The sequence below is a fragment of the Rhinolophus ferrumequinum genome, chromosome 6, assembly GCF_004115265.2.
Source record: "Rhinolophus ferrumequinum isolate MPI-CBG mRhiFer1 chromosome 6, mRhiFer1_v1.p, whole genome shotgun sequence".
NCBI classification, from domain to species: domain Eukaryota; kingdom Metazoa; phylum Chordata; class Mammalia; order Chiroptera; family Rhinolophidae; genus Rhinolophus; species Rhinolophus ferrumequinum.
In genome coordinates, this window is record NC_046289.1 from 62453183 (window position 1) to 62471989 (window position 18807).

General features: G+C 39.5%; 2 protein-coding genes across 5 annotated transcripts in view; one reads left to right on the forward strand and one right to left on the reverse strand.

The window, feature by feature from the left end:
• ADAL (adenosine deaminase like) overlaps nt 1-15577 on the reverse strand; it is a 26829-nt gene extending 11252 nt beyond the window's left edge. For 2 of the 4 annotated variants that reach the window (XM_033107886.1, XM_033107890.1), the window contains exons 1-8: nt 15236-15572; nt 9642-9873; nt 9273-9403; nt 8686-8746; nt 6125-6212; nt 4193-4274; nt 1521-1647; nt 399-479 (exon numbers count right to left, since the gene is read on the reverse strand). In XM_033107886.1, the coding sequence (XP_032963777.1) occupies nt 399-479; nt 1521-1647; nt 4193-4274; nt 6125-6212; nt 8686-8746; nt 9273-9403; nt 9642-9704 (633 nt within the window). In that variant the 5' untranslated portion in view covers nt 9705-9873; nt 15236-15572. Of the gene's footprint in view, nt 1-398; nt 480-1520; nt 1648-4192; nt 4275-6124; nt 6213-8685; nt 8747-9272; nt 9404-9641; nt 9874-15235 lie in introns of all 4 variants that reach the window. The other 2 variants (XM_033107888.1, XM_033107887.1) reach the window with 2 other exon arrangements.
• A 22-nt stretch (nt 15578-15599) lies between these two features.
• Nucleotides 15600-18341, forward strand: LCMT2 (leucine carboxyl methyltransferase 2). Its single transcript, XM_033107884.1, has one exon. It carries the CDS (start codon nt 15623-15625, stop codon nt 17681-17683), a length of 2061 nt encoding a protein of 686 aa, XP_032963775.1. The 5' UTR covers nt 15600-15622; the 3' UTR covers nt 17684-18341.
• The last annotated feature ends 466 nt before the right edge of the window (nt 18342-18807 follow it).

Here is an 18807-nt window from a genome sequence, read left to right on the forward strand (position 1 = left end):
ACTTCCTTTCTTGCCAGTTCATGTGATACATTCAGGTCCCTTTCCCTGCGAGGACAACTAAAATGAACTGGTGCTTCTCTCCATGTCAGCTTGCCAATGACCAGGTCGATGATGGAAATTCATGTATTTTCTTTAGCAAGATGTCATTATGCTGTTTTAAAGACACAGCTGTACTATATATAAGTCAACAGCCACCCCCCCAGGAACCACAAAAACATAAAAACAATAACATGAGCGACTAAAGCAAGTCATGCCTTTATCATTATAATACATATTAAAAAATATTTCTACTTTCCCCTTCTAAAAATGTTTTTTCAAGCCAGATTTTTAGGCAATTAAAAATGATTATTTTCCATTGTAATCTACTCTCTCCAGCCTAATTTTACAATATTATTTACCTCTGAAAGATGCAATGCCAACTTCAGACCTGATTTTTTTGCTTCTAAAAGTGGTTCCAAGAAATCTTTTGCTTGTCCTGCCTTGAAGATAAAAGTTAAAATGAGGATGCCTGAGAACTCTAGGCAAACTGAGGAATTGGGTACTCTGTCCCAATAAACAAAGGAATAAAATAATAGCAGAAAAAAAATGGCAGATTGATTCACTTGCACATTTTATTTCTAAAGCACCTTCAATGTTCTAGACATTTTGGGGAATACAAAGCTGGTAAAAACATAGTGCCTGCCTTCAAGAATCTGAAGTATCAGTGGACCTAAGGTTACTTAGCTAAGCTAGATATAGCAGTCACCAAATTTTATTTCTGGAAGGGTACCTTGTGCTAACAAAGAGAACTTACCTGATTAAGGAACCCACCTGATTACTAGAGAAAGCTTCTATCAAATGGATGGATGAAACAGCAGAATAGACCAAGGTTAAAGCCATAAGAATCAGTTTCATGGGACTCTAATTCAGTGGCTTGCAAGCAAGGGCAATTTGCTCCCCAGGAGACATTTGGCAATGTCTAGAAACATCTTTGGGTGTCACAACTGCGAGGGTGCTATCTAGTGGGTAGAGGCCAGGGATGCTGCTAAATACCCTGCAATGCACAGGACTCCCCACAACAAAGATTTGGCCCCAAATGTCAATGGTGCCACAGATGAGACATCCTGCTTGGATCTGACATTCAAGAAGCTCTAGACCAGTCTTTCTCAACTTCAGGTTCTATAAAATAATTAAGCCCTAGCCATAATTAAGCATTAATTCAGCATTATATACCCATTGTATGTAATGAATTAACTTCTCTCCTATGTATGTAGAATGGAACTACCTGTGTACCATCTTTAGAAGAATGGAGAAAATAATTATTGTCATGAAAGTATTTATTTTTTAGAGGGGTTAATTATTTCACAGAACCCTGGTTGAGAACAGTTGCTACAGACATTCTGGTTGTCCAGGGCAGAATAGGGCTTCATCCACACAGACAGTCTATTGGACCTCTGCTTGAAGCAGGATGCTTCAAGCTAATCCTTCTCTCACAAATTTGACCTTCTAGAAATAAAATGCATTTAGGAAAAATAACTTACGGTAGGGTCTCCACTGAGGTCAAGGCCAAGAACTGTATCTTCAGTAGAAAGGAAGAATTCTTCAGCAAGTTTAACAGTCTCCCTGGCCACTGAAGGGCCACCTCTTCTGTCGACTGATATTAAATACCTTTAACATGAGAAAAACACAGTTGAAAATGAATATGATGCAGATGAAAAAGACAACTCTTGAGTATGGCCAAAGAACTACGGCAGGTAAATGTGATACATCTTACTGACATGGCATCTTACTGTGCCAGAGGAAATGAGACATAAATTTCTAAACAGCACCAAATATCTAGTTAGTGTTCAAATTTCTGGCTCATGTTTTTTTTGTTCAAGTATTTTGTTTTTTACAGTTTGATTCATAATCTAACCAAAGGTCTACCCATTGTGTCCATCAATGCATCCCAAGTCTCTCTTAATCTACAGCCAGCACCCCACCTCCCACCTCACCCCACTTTCCCTACCTCACCCCCACCTCTTTTCTTAAATTCATCTGATGCAGAAACCAGGTGATATTTGTCCTATAAAGTTTCCCAAAGACTGGATTTTGCTGACTGAATCCCTGTGTTGCTACTATGTTCTCCTATCTCTTGTATTTGCCATAAATTGGATCTAGTCTACATGCTTAATCATATCAGGTTCACTTTTTTGGCAAGAATATTTCATAGATAGTGGTGTATTCTTTCATCAGGAGGCTTAGATCCATTATTTCATTAAGGTTTACAAAACTGGCAATATTCTAACATGTATCCAATAGCTAATACAAATTAATTCTTCTTATATTAGCTGGAATTCTACAAGGACTCTAATATCCAGAGAACCCGTTAATACTGTATAATTTTCCTCCAGCATTAATCTATTTATTCATAAAATAAACAAATTCCTCCAGCATTTATTTATTTACAAAATTTGGATCAACTACATATAAAATGTAGTGTCTTTTTTTTTCACTTAACAATTTCCCTGCCATTAAATAATGCTAGAAAACAATATAAATCATGTGAACATAACAATGTAATTGTCCTCTGATTACTGGACATTTTAGGATGTTTTCTACTTTTTGTTATAAATAACACTACAATGAAGAATCTTACATGTAAATCAACATTTCCTTAGGATTTTAGAAGAGAATTACTGGGTCAGAGGGGAAAATTATTTTTATAAATCTTAATACATATTGCTCTTTAGAGAAGTTTTATTAATTACATATGCTTACTAAACGTGTATGTTCACAAACAGTGGTAACGTTACCCCTTGGAGGGGGGGGCTACTGAAATATTTCTTTTTAAAATTATCTGATTAGTCAGATTAGTTTTCTATGCATTTATTGGCCATTTGTATGTATTCTTTTCTGAATTCTCTTCTTGCCTTTTGCCTGGTTTTTTTAATTATTTTTATTTATTTATTTATTTTTTAAGATTTTATAGGGGAAGGGGAACAGGACTTTATTGGGGAACAGTGTGTACTTCCAGGACTTTTTTCCAAGTCAAGTTGTTGTCCTTTTAGTCCTAGTCATGGAAGGCACAGCTCAGTTCCAGGTCCAGTTGCCATTGCTAGTTGCAGGGGGCACTGCCCCCCATGCCTTGCAAGACTCGAGGAATCGAACTGGCAACCTTGTAGTTGAGAGCCCACTGGCCCATGTGGGAATCGAACTGGCAGCCTTCGGAGTTAGGAGCACAGAGCTCCAACCACCTGCCTGAGCCACCGGGCTGGCCCCTGCCTGGTTTTTTTAAATTGGGGGATTAGTCTAGTTAAGCTTCATTGTGAGAGATTTTATAGCCTTAAACGCTACAGCTAGCTTTCTTCCTTCGAGGACCTACTGAGCCCTTGACTATGTGCCAGTTCTGTTCTAAGCACTAGATGTGTAGTGGTGAATCATAAGACAAGGTTCCTGGCCTTAATGAATTTACACTCTAGTGGGTGCATACATACACACACACACACACACACACACACACACACACACACACAATGTCTGATCTGGTTAAAAAGAGTGCTATAAAGGAAATAAATGGGACGACTAGAGGATTTGCAGGGGGCACTTAAGATAAGGTGGTCAAGGAAGGCCCCTCTTGAGGAAGTGACAGCTGAATTGAGACCTAAATAATGAGAAGAAAGAAGCCAGCTATCCAAGAATATGATAGAAGTGAGTTCTAGACAAAAGTTATAGGAAATACAAAGGTACTGAGGTGGGAGAGTCTTTGCCTATTTGGTTAACAGACAGCAGGCCAGTGTGTAATAAGTGATTAGAGGTCCAGGTGAGGCAGCTGAAGAAGAGAGGCAGCCAGATCATGTGGGACCCTGGAGGCCACAGTAAGGTTTTAGCTGAAGAGCAATGGGAAGCCATACTTCACTATGGCAACAGTATGAGAATTCTGTTGCCACATGAATAAATTCAGAAATGCATTCTCAACATTAAACAATAGAGTTGTTTTGTTTGTTTTTTAAATATTTATAAGAGTTTATTTGAGCCAAATTGATGACAAATGCCAAGGAGCAAGATCTCAAATGCTCTAAATATTAGGGTTCTTGACTGTTTTTTCTATTATAAGATAAAAATCAGTTACTGGTTGATTTACAAAAATCCATTACACCCATGATTAAAGTAGTAAAATTTTCACACATCCTAGATTTTTAAATAGTGACCATTAAGGTACAATGCTTCTTACCTGACATCAATGTCTAAGTTTTCGTGTTTAGATTGTTTTATACCCTCAAGTACAGATTCCACATAAGTCTTTTTAGTCATTCCTGGAAAGGACAGAAAGAAAACATATAAAGAGATCATCACCTATTTCATCCTTCAACATTAGCATTCCCTATGTGAACAATTACATTTCCACTTTATGTTGAGACAAGGACATGGTTAAAGATAAGTTAAAACATAGCCCTTGTGGGTATATTTTAGTAAATGCTAATTGAACAATAAAATTGAAAAAAAAATGAAGTACTAGAAAAATGAAATGAAAAAAGGCAAACTACAAGCCCATGTAAATATTATTCTTAGATTCCATAGACAAATTCACTCTCACAAATTGCTGTAAAAATTTTTAAATGCTTGTTCTAACAAAACAAGAATAAAAAGCCCTTTTCTAAAGCCTGTCCTTAAAAAAAAGAAAGAAAGAAACCAAGAAAACTTTTTTTCTCTATTAGCAGAATGTTTTCCTGCTGGTCCAGAAAAAAAAAATCCTCTCCTGAGTTCCTCTCTTTTTCTCTTTTTTTTTACTGGATTACCAGTTTATTATAAAAGACTATGACTCATGAACAAACCAGATCAAGGTATTGTCAATCTCAGAAGCATCCAAACCTACAGAGAATTTTTATAAGAATTTATCTGAGCCAAACTGATGAAATATGCCAGGGAGCAAAATTTCAAATGCTCCGAGCTCCTTTCTCTTTCCTCCTGCTCAGGTTCGGCGTTTCTCATCCAGGGCACCAGAGATGTTCTTAAAATTTGGGTGCTCAAGTCCTCTTCTTCTGGGGGGTTTTAAAGAGCCCTCTCCTGAACAGCCTCCTCTAAAATACTCTGGTACTCCAATTCTAAAATGCTTACTTCTGGTGGAAAATCTCTAGTAAAACATAGGAAATTATAAGGGAGAAAAATAAAAATAACATATATACCTTGTTCAGTCATTTAACACTATTTTGAGCATATACTCATGTCATTAAAGTGCCTTTGCAAATATTTTTAATGGTTGCCTAACATTCCATTAACTTTTATTTAACCATTCCCCTTTTGTTACATACTTAGGTTAACATTCCCCTTTAAATCTCCATTCAAAGTGCAAACTAGCTCCAGTAATTGGCAGGTTTCTTATTTCCTTCCCTTTCACTACCCTCACCAACATAACTTGGAACTGATTCTGCAGTTTAAAAGTGCAAGATAAGAATCTTCTGCTTCTTCTATTTCAACACTATTTACTATACCAAGTTTCAAAAATATTCTCTGATTGATGACTGAGCAACACATGTCAGGGTGCAAGATGACATGGTAGGATTTCTTTAGGTCACAGACAAGGTGCTAGGAGGGACCGAAAGATAATACAATACAAATAAATACAAATGGAAAGAGGGTCCCAGGAACATTCTCCAGACCACATCCAGATCTCTCATCTCCATCCAGACAGGTTATATCACATCATAGCTTGGCCCTGGCCTAAGATACTGTTAGTCCCTGAGAAATGACTGAATAAATTCATTTCAGTGATTGTCATAAAACATGATTCTGCATCCACTCAGTGGCATTGTCTCACAAGCGCCCTTGACGCAGGGAGTAAGAATTAGCTTACGTTTAAGACAATGCAACTATAAGGAGCAAATGTCCTTTTCTCAGTGAGAAAAACAAGTAACAGAATAAATGAAATTTTTGCAGGCCTTTTTTATTTCCCTTAAACAGCTAATACCCTGACTTAATTTTTTAAAGAGTAACTTACTCATTAACAATGTACACTATGAACATACATTATAAGATTTAGAATGTTGATTCTACTTTTACAATAGTGAAAGTAACCGCTTCATATTCTCAGCTTGCAAACACATGAATGATCAAAGCACACAGGAAAAAAAGACAGCACATTGGCTGAGAAGTAATTAAATTCTACCTGTAGCATTTTCTTTTCTGGGTGTGCTCCTTAGTTCCAGGTACTTGACACCATCATCTGCAAATTCTTTAATCACATCTTTTGTGACCTGATAATAAAGGCAATGTACACAATATTGATTTTAGTGTAAGGGTCCCAGTGAAAGCGCCAAGTGCTACAGCTTTATTTCATTCATTAAGTTTGATTTGCAAGGAATGTTGCAAGCCTTCCATGTGGTTAAGATTACCCGCTTTGTCACACCCCTGGTGGAAACCATGACAGAACTGCAACATTTCCAATAGTCCCATTACTCCCCTCACTCCCACATTAAATTCAAATCTGCAAATCATACCACTCTTTGTTCTTTATCTCCTTTTAACCATTTTAACCACTTTTCTATTTCCTACTGTTCATAACAGCAGCTTGAAAAAACAGAAATAAGGCAAAACTAACACCAGTTAAAACCATCTATGAGTGTATAGTACTAGAAAGGTACATAAGAAAATGAACAGCTAATATGAGTAGTCATTACTGATGTACCATTTAAAGTCATAGCTTAAGGTTCTTAATCAAGTTATTTAGGAATAAGTTGTGTTTTTCAAGAAATTCTTTAGGCAGGGTTAAATTTACCTCAGAAGTACTTAGGAAAATTCCTCTTAGGCAAAGGAAATGGGTGGTAAATATGAATAAAACTGTATCCAATTTAGCACAAATCTTGACAATCCAAAAATTATAAAATGACCAGGGCAGATGATATCTAAAGGCTAAAGGCATGTCTTCCTTCTCTGCCATTAATCCTAAAAACTACCAAATCTAAAAGAAAACGCACCAGGGTAGGGAAGCTTGACAACCTAGCCCTTATAGTTAGTGTCCTAATCTTAACCTGCTTTGACTACGTGCACATGGGCAGGCAAGCGCAGTGTCCTGGGCAAAGGAACATGGGAGTGGCTGGTTGTCCAGGCAAAGGAACATGGGGGTGGCTGGTTGTGCAGACCAGTGCCTAAGAGGACGGCACTACCTTAGCGGATTCACTGCAATCCAAGATCTGGGCCTCATCTTTTTTCTTTTTTAAAATTAAAGCCAAAAAGGAATTTATTATAATATAAATGACATATAATATAAAGCTCAGGCTCACCAGGTCTAGAGAATCAGTCTCAGGGACTACACAGCTTAGAACACAACAGCATTCACAATCATGTGACATCCCTCAACCAGAGAGACACCACTGTTTTCTCCACCCCCCGAACATAGCCGGCGGCCTCCATGAGCCAGACTCCACAACGCTGCTTCACTAGGAACTCCACACTGCTGCCACTGCCACGACCAGACTGTGGGCCTCATTTTTACAGGTGGAGGAATTTGTATCTTGTCTTTGCTCCAGAATTGCGTAGCCCCAGAGAGACCATCTCACTCTACCCCAGCTCACATGAACTAATGCAGAAGCCTGTTTGTTAGTGTGTGCACTGACAATTAAGGTGGAAGTGAGGGTGTGAAGTGGCAGTCCTTCTCAGTGATGGAAGTGATCCTACCTACTACCCAAGGCACCCTTCTTCTTGGTGGTGAGATACCCGTGAAACCAAATGAATAACAGAAGGTTGCTGGCAAGTATGGATAAGAGCAATCTGAGGAAGATTTATCTAGGTCACAGTGCAGCCTGTAGAATCCTCATCCCTACCCCACATCCAAGAATGCTTCCCGGGGGTCCACACCTGTGTCTGCAAGATTCAGTCCTGACTACAAATTCCTCAGGAGCAGGAACCATGTTAATCTATCTTTATATCCCCCAGTCTCTAGCACTGGAATGTTATGGGCATTCAGTCAACTTTTACTGAACTGAACTTTTAGAATTAACTCTCCTCCAAAAGATAATTAGTTTACTGTTTACCATGAGGATCAGTCTTGGCCAGGAGGAAAATTCTTTCTGGACCAGCCAAAAGTCAGTTCTCAAGAAACACAGGTTGTATTTCTTATTTTGCATTTTTTGCTAATGATTAAGAACACTGACAGGATTCTGTTTCTCTCCATTTACAAAGAGGCCTTTTTAAAATGCCGCCCTGGTAAGATCACTGACACAGAAGCCTGTCTTCTGTATCATGGAGGCTCTAGTGTCATAGAGCTTCAGATAAGGGAACACAACAGTGTCCGCTAGTCCTTCACCCCCCGAGGGAAGGCACAGTTTCCCTAGGAATTAGTAATTCCATCTCTAAGCACTTCTTGAACTTCTTCACTCTCTATAATGTCTATAATGTCCACCCAGGCAATGAAAAGTCTCCCAAGCAATAGGGATAAAGCCTTGTCAAAGACATTGCTAGCTGTGTTCAAATATTATGGAAAACAGGACCAGATTTTCTCTTCTATTTTGTCCTCTATCTAACAGAAGACATTCATCTGCTTCTTTCCTCATATCTTTTATAATGAACAGTCCTTTGATATTAGCTCTTAGGCAAATGTCTTACATTGGTTTTGAAAAGAGTTGTCATAAAAAAGCAGAAAACATTTTTCATCATACTTGATGCAACAAGAGAAGGGCATAAATTACTTACTAATTTTTAAACCTGTGTAAAAATTGCTTCATTTCTTACCATTAGAATATCTTCAGGGCTGGTAGTAAGCTGATGAATAATCTGAAACATCTGGAAACATCTGTCACATGAATGAAAGGTTTTAACATACTCTAGTCATCAAAAGCTAAAGACAAACTCACTAAGCTGAATTAATAGATTTTAGGCTAATAGTAATTATATACTTATAAAGAGCTACAGAATAGGGTTTTCAAAAATTACACTGATCTGGAAAGATAATGAAATAACTGAATATAAAACATTATTGATATTTTTAAGTGGGAAATAATAGTTTCACTTCACCATGCCTCCCCCCACCCTGCCCTGGCTGGTAGGAGCAAATAGGGGGAAAAATCAATAAGCCTATATTTTCAAGTCTAAAGAATATTACAATATATTATACTATAACTTCACAAATAACATAAATCATTACAAATACTGTCAACACTCTGACAGTTAGATAAAACTGTATGTCAAGTTATATTCCCCAAACCAGATGGTTACCCTATTCCTTTAACTACTAAAATCTAAATTCTTACATACTATTTAAAATCTCAAAATAGTGACAGAGAAAGAAAGAAGCGTGTCCACAATCTCCCCAAACTTACTCTTCTAAAGTTCTTTTCTTTCCCTTATCAATCATAGTCATCTGATCATGTATTTTAAGACCTGGTTTCTTAGCTATTAATTTCTTCATGGTATTAGAACTAATGGATCCATTCAAGTGAGCATGAAGTTCCTAAAACAAAAGAACACAATCAGTAAAAACATACCAAGTATCCACTAGATTCATAGCATCATACCGGGTACTTGGTATTTGCAGTCTGTACTAGGCAAATTGCCTATTAGATTTAGCTGTGCGACTTTCATAGTTTACAAATTCTACCTATAAAATTTACTTTTCTTTTGTGAAAAGAAACAACACAGAAGTCATTATAATTAGCAACTATTCTAGAATTCTGTGGTTGAATTCTCACCACTTTAGGTAATTCTGAGTAAAAGTTTGTCTTCCATTGCTGCTGTTCCTCTTCTGCCTCCATCACGATGTAGCAGAATAAAAAGGTCTTTCTCCAAATACTTATTCTTGGTATGAATGATATAATGTATTTCAGTCAGTAAATTTTGTGATCTTGAATTTCCTTCAGATTGCTTTTTTTCCATACATTTTTGTAAGATTAGCTGTATATGTAGCTCTGGACTCAGCTTCACCTATTTAAACAAATGTGAACACTTTCAGATCAACATCTGACATAAAAAGCAAAGAAAAAGGATTATGGTTATTAATCCTCAAAAAACAACGGCCCCTCTAAAGCTAACTTAAATGAGCTAACAATCTGAATTAGAAATAGGAAAGGGCCTTAAACTGGTAAGAGGTGGATTACAATCTGAAATTCAGTTGGGTGTATTCTTTACTTATTAGCATTTTCTATAAAACTACTTCTAAAACTAGAAATTTATTAGGCCATTTAGGGTAACAAAGTTTAGATTTTTGAATTGTTTAAAATATAAAAAGGAAGAGCAGAGGCCTTGGTTTCAGTGGACCGAGGTTAATCCTTTCACCAGTTCTGCAGTTTACTAGCCCTTTGGCCTTTAGTCACTTAACCTCACAGCTTCAGTTTCCTTTTTTGTAAGAATGGGCTAAAAATGCAGAGTAGCTGTGAGGATTAATAAAGTACTTTGAACTCCCCTCGGCATGCTCTCATATAATCCACTGACTACCTTTCACTCAGCACTTACTCACACTGTATCTCAATCACTGATTACTTGTCTTCCTCCCTCACCAGACTATAAACTTCCCAATGACAAGGGCTACAGATTATTCTATCTCCCTAGTGCCTAACGCAGGCCTAGCACACTGTAGGTGATAAGCAAATCTTAGTTTTTCCTTCACCTCTGAAGGTGGCTTATACATTAAAATTTCAGGGGGATGGGGGTGGGAGACGAGGGTAGAGGGGATCAAATATGTGGTGATAGAAGGAGAACTGACTCTGGGTGGTGAACACACAATGGGATTTATAGATGATGTGATACAGAATTGTACACCTGAAATCTATGTAATTTTACTAACAATTGTCACCCCAATAAATTAAAAAAAAAAAAGATAAAATTCCAAATGAAATTGAGTGATTTTCACAGTAGCCACCTTCACCCTTTGGGTTCTCACGTACTAATGATGATGATGTTGATAAGAACAGCAGTTTCCATTCAGAGCCTACCAGGTTATGTGGCAAGCACTTTTAATAATATTATCTTTAATCCTATCGATAAACTTATAAAACCAATATTTTTAGCACATTACAAATCAATAAATTGATACAGAAAGGGGTTAAATAAGTTACCAAGATATTAAAATGGTCAATGAAGACAACAGTTTGTACAGGATTAGACAGAGCCATAGAAATCCATAGAAAGGCCAACTCATATGACATAAACATGGCATTTCAATAGAATACTATAGTAAGTGCTTAATAAATAGTAGCAAATAAAAAACGTGGACTATTTAATGTTTAATATCTATTGAAGTACATAAAAGATGTCATTAAAATGGGAAAACATTTCTTACACAGGTAAAGTCAATTTACCACAAATACTGACTTATAAAGTAAATGTTAATCAAGATATTCCCAAAATTATTCCTTAGAAATTTATTTTTAAAGATTATGTGAAAGACTTAACTTATACAATTATCCAGACAACAATTCTGAATCTCAGAAGAATAATATCTAATACTGGTGAAGGTCTGAGTTAAAGTTCTGGTGTGAGCAGAACTTGTTCTTTAGAAAGCAATTGACTATACCTATCAACACACACATGCACACACAAAACTGACATATTTTTTGACCCAGTAATTCTATTGTTAAGAATTTATTTTATATCTTATAGGATATGTACAAATATATTTCCTGTAACATTATTTATAATAGCAAAAAAGTTGGAAACAAGCTAAATGTCTGTCAGTAGGGTACTGGCTAAATTAATTAAATGTCCACCCAACTGAATATCTATGACTACATGGAAAGACCTCTATGATATAGCGTTACTTCCAAAAAGTTCCAAAATGCAGTTTCCAAAGATGACATTTATGAATAAAGCATGTATGTATGTATTCTCTCTCTCTCATTTATTTATATCTTCATTCCTAAAACATGTATGAAAGGGTACATAGAAAATTGTTAACACTAGAATGTACGTTGGAAGTAACAAAGGATAACAAAGATCAGGGGAGAGAATTTTATTTTTATTTACCTTATATAGTTTTGTGCAATTTTAAGATTTTACAACAGCATGTAATACTCAATTACTTTTTAAAATAATTTTAATAAATTAAATTTTAAATAAATTTAAATAATTTACTTATTAATAATTTTAATAAACTGCATTTTAGAATTTAACACATTAGTTTTTTAAAATAATTGTTTATAAAATAATTTTTTTAATCTTGCAAAACAGCTTTATTATTATGAATTGCAAGAAGGAAGAACTTTTTATGGTTAGACAATAGAATGACAGCCTAAAAAAGCGCTTTGGACATCTTATATAGCGGGCTGGTAACAATTCTGACAGGTGCTATCTTTTCACATACATTTTCAATCCTACTCTAGGATCCCGACCTTATTTTGTGCCACATTCAAACTACCTTCTAGACTGACCTTTAACTAGTTGCCAGTAAATTTACTAACCCACTGGCTACAATAGGAACCTATGGAAATTTGAAAGCCAGCGAAACAAGCACAATCTTTGCACATTTGAAAAAAATGTCGTTTCACTGATCCTCGTCTAAAATACTGCTATCAACAATACCATGCACTGGCCAAATTCAACCTTCCTTAGCTGGGTTTGGCAACGGGCCAGAAGAAGCTGGGGTGGGAGTGGGGAGCTGAAAGCCAACACATTGACATAAGATCTTTCTACATTTGTACTAATATTTCATCAACTTAGAGAAGGGACAGAACCAAGTTTCCTGTCTCCCAGGTAACATTTTTTCATGACAAAAAAAGGAACTCAGACTAATAAAAGTATTTGTTACTACTTATTAAGCACTTACTATGAGCCAGGCATTGTGCTGTCTTAGATGGCTATTTTACTTAATCCTCACAACAACCCATGAGGCATTATCATTCCCATTTTACATAAACAGATTTAAAAAATGACCAGAAAACAATAGAGATACCCAAATCACAATTTTGCTCTATTATCTTTCTTCTTGAATCACACTTCTTGATTTCTGCCCTTTACCAGAGAAGTAGTATTTCTAACATATCATGTACATTTGACTAATCATTAAAATATTCATTTCTGGGGGTGGCCGGTTAGCTCAGTTGGTTATAGAGCGTGGTGCTAATAACACCAAGGTTGCCGGTTCGATCCTCACATGGGCCACTGTGAGCCGCGCCCTCCTTAAAAAAAAAAAAATTATTTAAAAAATAAATAAGTAATGATGTGATTCAGAATTGCACAACTGAAATCTATGTAATTCTACTAACAATTGTCACCCCAATAAATTAAAAAAATAAAAAAATATTAAAAAAAATAAAATAAAAAAAAAAAAAATAAATAAGTAAACATATATTGATTTCTACAGTGCTATATATTTTTTTCAAAGTCCTACAACTTTTTCCTCCTCTTTGGCCCTCAACCAACCTTGAGGCAACTCACAAAGTCGACTTAGTCCCTTCATTTTACATGAGGATCCCAAGGTCCAGCAAGCTCAGGGGAGTCTTTCTCCCATTCCCTTCAAAGGCAATTCCAAACTCCACAGTGTTCTCATAAACCACAACCTCCTCACACTAAAGCGACAATCCAGACGCAGATTACAGAGACAAGAAGAAGCCATCAAGCATGAATTCTCCCTATTTCTCTCTGCCTTCTCCCACACTTAAACGTATCTTTTTCTACATCCTTTCTTCCTTCATGAGTCAGAGAAAAAGAATTCATTTTCTTGTATTTAAGACTAATTTGTGTCCAGGATCCCATTCCTTCCCATCTATTACAAGTCATTAATCCACTAGTTAATCTCACTTTTCTGTTCCTTTCTCTACAGGCTAATTTTACTCAGGGGACCAACATGCAAGTACAGTATTTGTTTCCACCTAAAAAATAATAATAACGCAAACTTTCTTGCCTCCCACATTCCTCTTTACCACCCTGTCTCTCCTTCCCTTTTGAGTTAAGTTCCGTGAAAGTGAAATTTAGGCTGGTTGCCTCCATTTATTTATCTCCCATTCATTACAACAATGGATTCTGCCTTCATTTGCCCCACAGAAATTGCTCTCCCTACGGTTATTAATGAGACACGTTAGTTAGCATGGTTGCTTAGGTAGACAGAGGAGGGTCCCTGGTGGAATAAACTAAAAAGCAGCCATATCCTGAAACTCCAGGCCCTGGAATGTCTGTCTCCTTCACTCCAGGACAGAGACATGAGAACACGCCTTCAGGTTAATAGATAATCTCAAATCCCTTATGGCTGGACAAAGGAGCAGATCTGATAGACAGGAATGGGTTGGTTCGTTAACCCCTTCAGGATGAGCAAACAGGAGAAACCTAATAGACGAATTCTATTAGAAGGCTCCAGCCCCCTTCCCCAAGCAGGCAGAAAAGTATAAAAGTAAAAGCCTTCTGCCTTAGCCAGTGGGCACCCCCATTCGGGAACCCCTCCCGCTCGGGAGCTGACACCGCTTTTCCTGCCTCTAATAAACTATCTTCCTTTACAACTTTTTGCCTCTCCCTAATCCGTGTGTCCATCCTTCGGCTTCACGAGACACGATCCCGGCTCACACCCAGAAACTGTCAGCAGATCCAACATCATTTACCTCATTTGGGGGACTCACAGAAACATATTCCTACTTCATTGAGACCTTAAACACCAAATCTAAATGCAACTTTTCAATTACAAATCTTTATCCTGACTCAAACTTCTGAGATCCAGTATTCAAATTCAAATTGGCTGGACTCCAAAACTCATGCTCTGAACGCTATACGGCTTCAAGGTAACCACACCTATAGTCATCCTGATTCTCTTCTCCATCTCAGCCCTCCCAGTCACCAAATCCCAATTAATAAATTATAAGTCTCCTTAAATATCTTTGGAAGCAGTTTTCTACTGGTGATGACACCCAAACACCCAACTCAGAAACTTGATGGTTATTTTTAAACCCCCAAGACTCAGACCCTATCAGTAGGGAATAATCACCTCTATTCAGTGATTCCCTCGCTACGCTAGAATCACAGAACTTTGAAAGTGGAGGTGAAAGCCACTGTGTAGCTGAGAAACTGGGGCTGCATAATTTACTTGTCAGCTTAGCACAAAGCCAGGAATTCAAGGCAATCAGTAGTCTGTGGGGAAACATTTATTGGGTGAATCACAGCCTCTAAAGGTTTCTTCATTTTGCACCTGGCCTCACTGACTTGTTCTCAGCCTTAAATGGGATCTCTTTTGTACTAATGAAAGCATTAAATACATTAGCACTAGGAGTTAGCATCCGAAGAGCTACTCCTTCTTCTCCTTGCCCACCAAGGTCAGTGGTGCGGTCCTCGCCGGCTAAGGTCTGGTTGTAGGTTCCCACAGACTCACCTCTTAAAGAATTTTGTCCACTGTTGAGTCAACTATTAGAACTTAGATAAAAATTTCCCTTCAGACGGAAAGTCGTGTAGAAAAGTGACAACCCGTGCTTCCCTGACACAGTTTGTGCGTCCACAATGAGCCGTAGTGGGCAGTCTTCCCGCGAAAAGGCAGTCCCAGAGAATCAAAGAAAAGGCAATCACAGTTGAATTTTAGACACCCTGCTTAACTCTGATTAGCGAGACCCGCTCTTTCCGGAAGTGACGCACACTTGATCGCGGAAGAGGAGTCACGGAGGAGGGGTGATTTTTCCGTACAGAAGTCCGCGAGGTGGGCACTAGAGAACGAAAGAGCAGCTCACCACCGGGACGGGCCGCCGCTCCACAGTACGCTCTGGCCATGCGCCCGCGGAGCCGCGAGAGGAGAGCAGGGGCAGTGCAGAGCACCAACGACAACAGCGCCCTCAGCAAAAGTTCTCTGGCTGCGCGCGGGTACGTGCACGACGCCTTTGCGGCGCTGCTAGTTCCGGGGACCGCACGCCGCGCGCCGCTTATCCACCGGGGCTACTACGTCCGCGCACGCGCCGTGCGGCACTGCGTGCGCGCCTTTCTGGAGCGGGCGCGCGCGGCCGCTGGAGCTCCTCGCGCTCAGATCCTTTCGCTGGGCGCGGGCTCAGACTCTCTTTATTTTCGCCTCAAAACTGCAGGCCTCCTGGCCTGGGCTGCCGTCTGGGAGGTAGATTTTCCGGACGTGGCGCGGCGCAAAGCAGAGAGGATTCGAGATACGCCGGAATTGTGCGCGTTAACCGGTCCTTTCCAATACGGGGATCCCGCGTTGTCGCTGTGCTTTGAGAGCTTGGACTACCGCATCCTGGGCTTGGACCTGCGGCAGCTCCAGCGATTGGACCAGGCCCTCACCACCGTGGGCCTCGATGCGGCCGCACCCACCCTGCTCCTGGCTGAGGCTGTGCTGACCTACCTCGAGCCGGATGATGCCGCGGCCCTCATCGCCTGGGCTGCCCAGCGTTTTCCTAACGCCCTTTTCGTAGTCTACGAGCAAATGAGGCCGCATGACGCCTTCGGCCAGTTCATGCAGCAACATTTTCGGCAGCTAAATTCTCCCCTGCATGGCCTGGACCGCTTTCCCGACGTCGAGGCCCAGCAGCACCGCTTCCTGCAGGCTGGCTGGACTGCCTGCAGTGCCATAGACATGAATGAATTCTATCGCTGCTTTCTCCCCTCAGAAGAACGCCGGCGCATGGAACATCTTGAACCTTTTGACGAGTTTGAGGAGTGGCATCTGAAATGCGCCCACTATTTCATTCTGGCTGCTTCTAGGGGAGACACTCTGTCCCAAACTTTGGTGTTTCCACCCTCTGAGGCGTTTCCTAGGGTAAATCCTGCTTCCCCGTCAGGGATCTTCCCTGCCAACGTAGTCACTAGTGACCACCATGGTCCAGATCTTAAGAGATATGGCCACGCGTCTGTCCTTTTGAGCCCAGGCTGTATTCTCAGCACAGGTGGATTTGGAGAACAGGAGGGGAGGCACTGCCGAGTGAGCAAGTTTCACTTGCTCTCAAGATACTGTGACTCTGAATGGAAAGGCAAACACATACGCAGTTGGAGGACTGGAGCTCAGTGGGATGGACGCCTTTATCACACCATGACAAGACTTTCAGATACTCAGGTTCTGGCTCTGGGAGGCAGACTGTCCCCAGTAACTCCAGCCTTAGGGATTCTCCAACTTCATTTTGTTGAAAGTGAGGATAATAGCACCCAGGATCTAAATGTAACAGTAACAAAGGCTGGTGCAGACGAAGATACCACTTTGTCATGTTGGCGGCATTCAACAACAGAAGTGTCCTATGAAAATCAGAAATATTTGTTTGTGTACGGGGGTCGAAGTGTAGTGGAACCTGTACTAAGTGACTGGTATTTTCTACATGTGGGGACAATGGCTTGGGTCAGGATCCCAGTAGAGGGGGAAACACCTGAAGGTCGGCATTCCCACAGTGCTTGCAGCTGGCAAGGGGGAGCCCTTATTGCTGGAGGTCTGGGTACTTCTGAGGAGCCATTGAGCTCTGTACTCTTTCTGAAACCAATCTCTTGTGGATTCCTCTGGGAATCAATAGATATCCAGCCTCCCATTACCCCAAGGTACTCCCACACAGCTCATGTGCTCAATGGAAAGCTACTACTGGTGGGAGGAGTCTGGATTCATTCCTCCTCAGTTCCTGGGGTTACTGTTGTCGATTTGACTACAGGATTCAGCACTGAGTATCAGATTGACACAGCGTTTGTGCCATGGCCGTTAATGTTACACAATCATACCAGCATCCTCCTTCCTGAAGAGCAGCAGCTCCTTATCCTTGGAGGCGGTGGGAACTGCTTTTCTTTTGGCACCTACTTCAACCCCCATCCGGTAGCATTAGACCTTTCTTCCTTAAGTGCTGGGCAGTAAGGTCTGTACTTTTGGTATATTCAGGACCCACTAAAGTAGACAAAGGTTTCCACAAATAGGATTTGATTTTGGCTATAGATATTACCACACCCTCATGGCCCTGTTTTTTTCTCAGCACTGCTCTTCAATGCAGAAAGTGAAATTTTGTTAAAACATATAACATTCAGAGAGGTGGTACAACAATAAAACAAAGTAGGCCTACCTGAAGAGAATGGTCATATAGTCCTAAATGAGGAATTGGGGCGAGGGGATGATTTGGATCCCTGTATCTTAAGTTTATCCATTTATTGAGTAACGATGACCTTTAGCCTAACACAAATGAAAAATTTCCCACTCCCAGGCTTTGTGATTTGAGATGGTACCTTGGAAAAAGTTTCACACAGATCCTTGGTAAGAATCCAAGGTTGAATGTAGTTGAATGGACATGGTATTGACCTCATTCTTCATGTATGAAACCTGAAATGAACCCAGCTGCAGTTTGATGAAAGCATTGTGCCATATAGTGCAGCAGAGATCTCTGGGATAGTTTTAATACAACACATATGTAGGACATCATTGAAAAACATGGTTTTGTTCTACTTTTGTCACTGGTTCCATATTTATTTAGATTTATGAGTGCTAATAAACCAAACAACTGATGCTTCAACTCATTTTGTACATGGTACAATGTTTTGCTCCAGATATACTCTCCACTCTTCACTATATCCTGTGCCTCAGGAAGCTGACTTTTATGGACTGTATTAATGAATTTTCTTCTACTTTCTGGTGAGTTCCACCAGTCAGAAGCACCAGAGTGGGGTGGTAGGGCAAGAAGAGTGAGTCAGGATATTCCCAGTCTGCATTTTTCTGTCAAAGGCCACAGCTCCTGTCATGTAGTCCTCTCCTATAAGATAACAGCTCTAATTCTGCATCATTGCAGGTTCTAGTTATTGTTCCTTCTTACCTCTTCAGGCCTAGGAGTTATAATGGCTCTTTGCTAGACCCGAGCTGCATTTTCCAATATAGTAGCGTTTAGCCACACATGTGACTATTTACATTTAGATTAATTGAGATTAAGTAAAATTAAGAATTCAGTGGATTAGTTGCATTAACCACATTTTAAGTGCTCAATAGTCACGTGGCTA

What these genes read in the sequence shown, in the direction of transcription:
- LCMT2 (XM_033107884.1), top strand. Translation starts at nt 15,623, where the DNA reads ATGCGCCCGCGGAGCCGCGAGAGGAGAGCAGGGGCAGTGCAGAGCACC.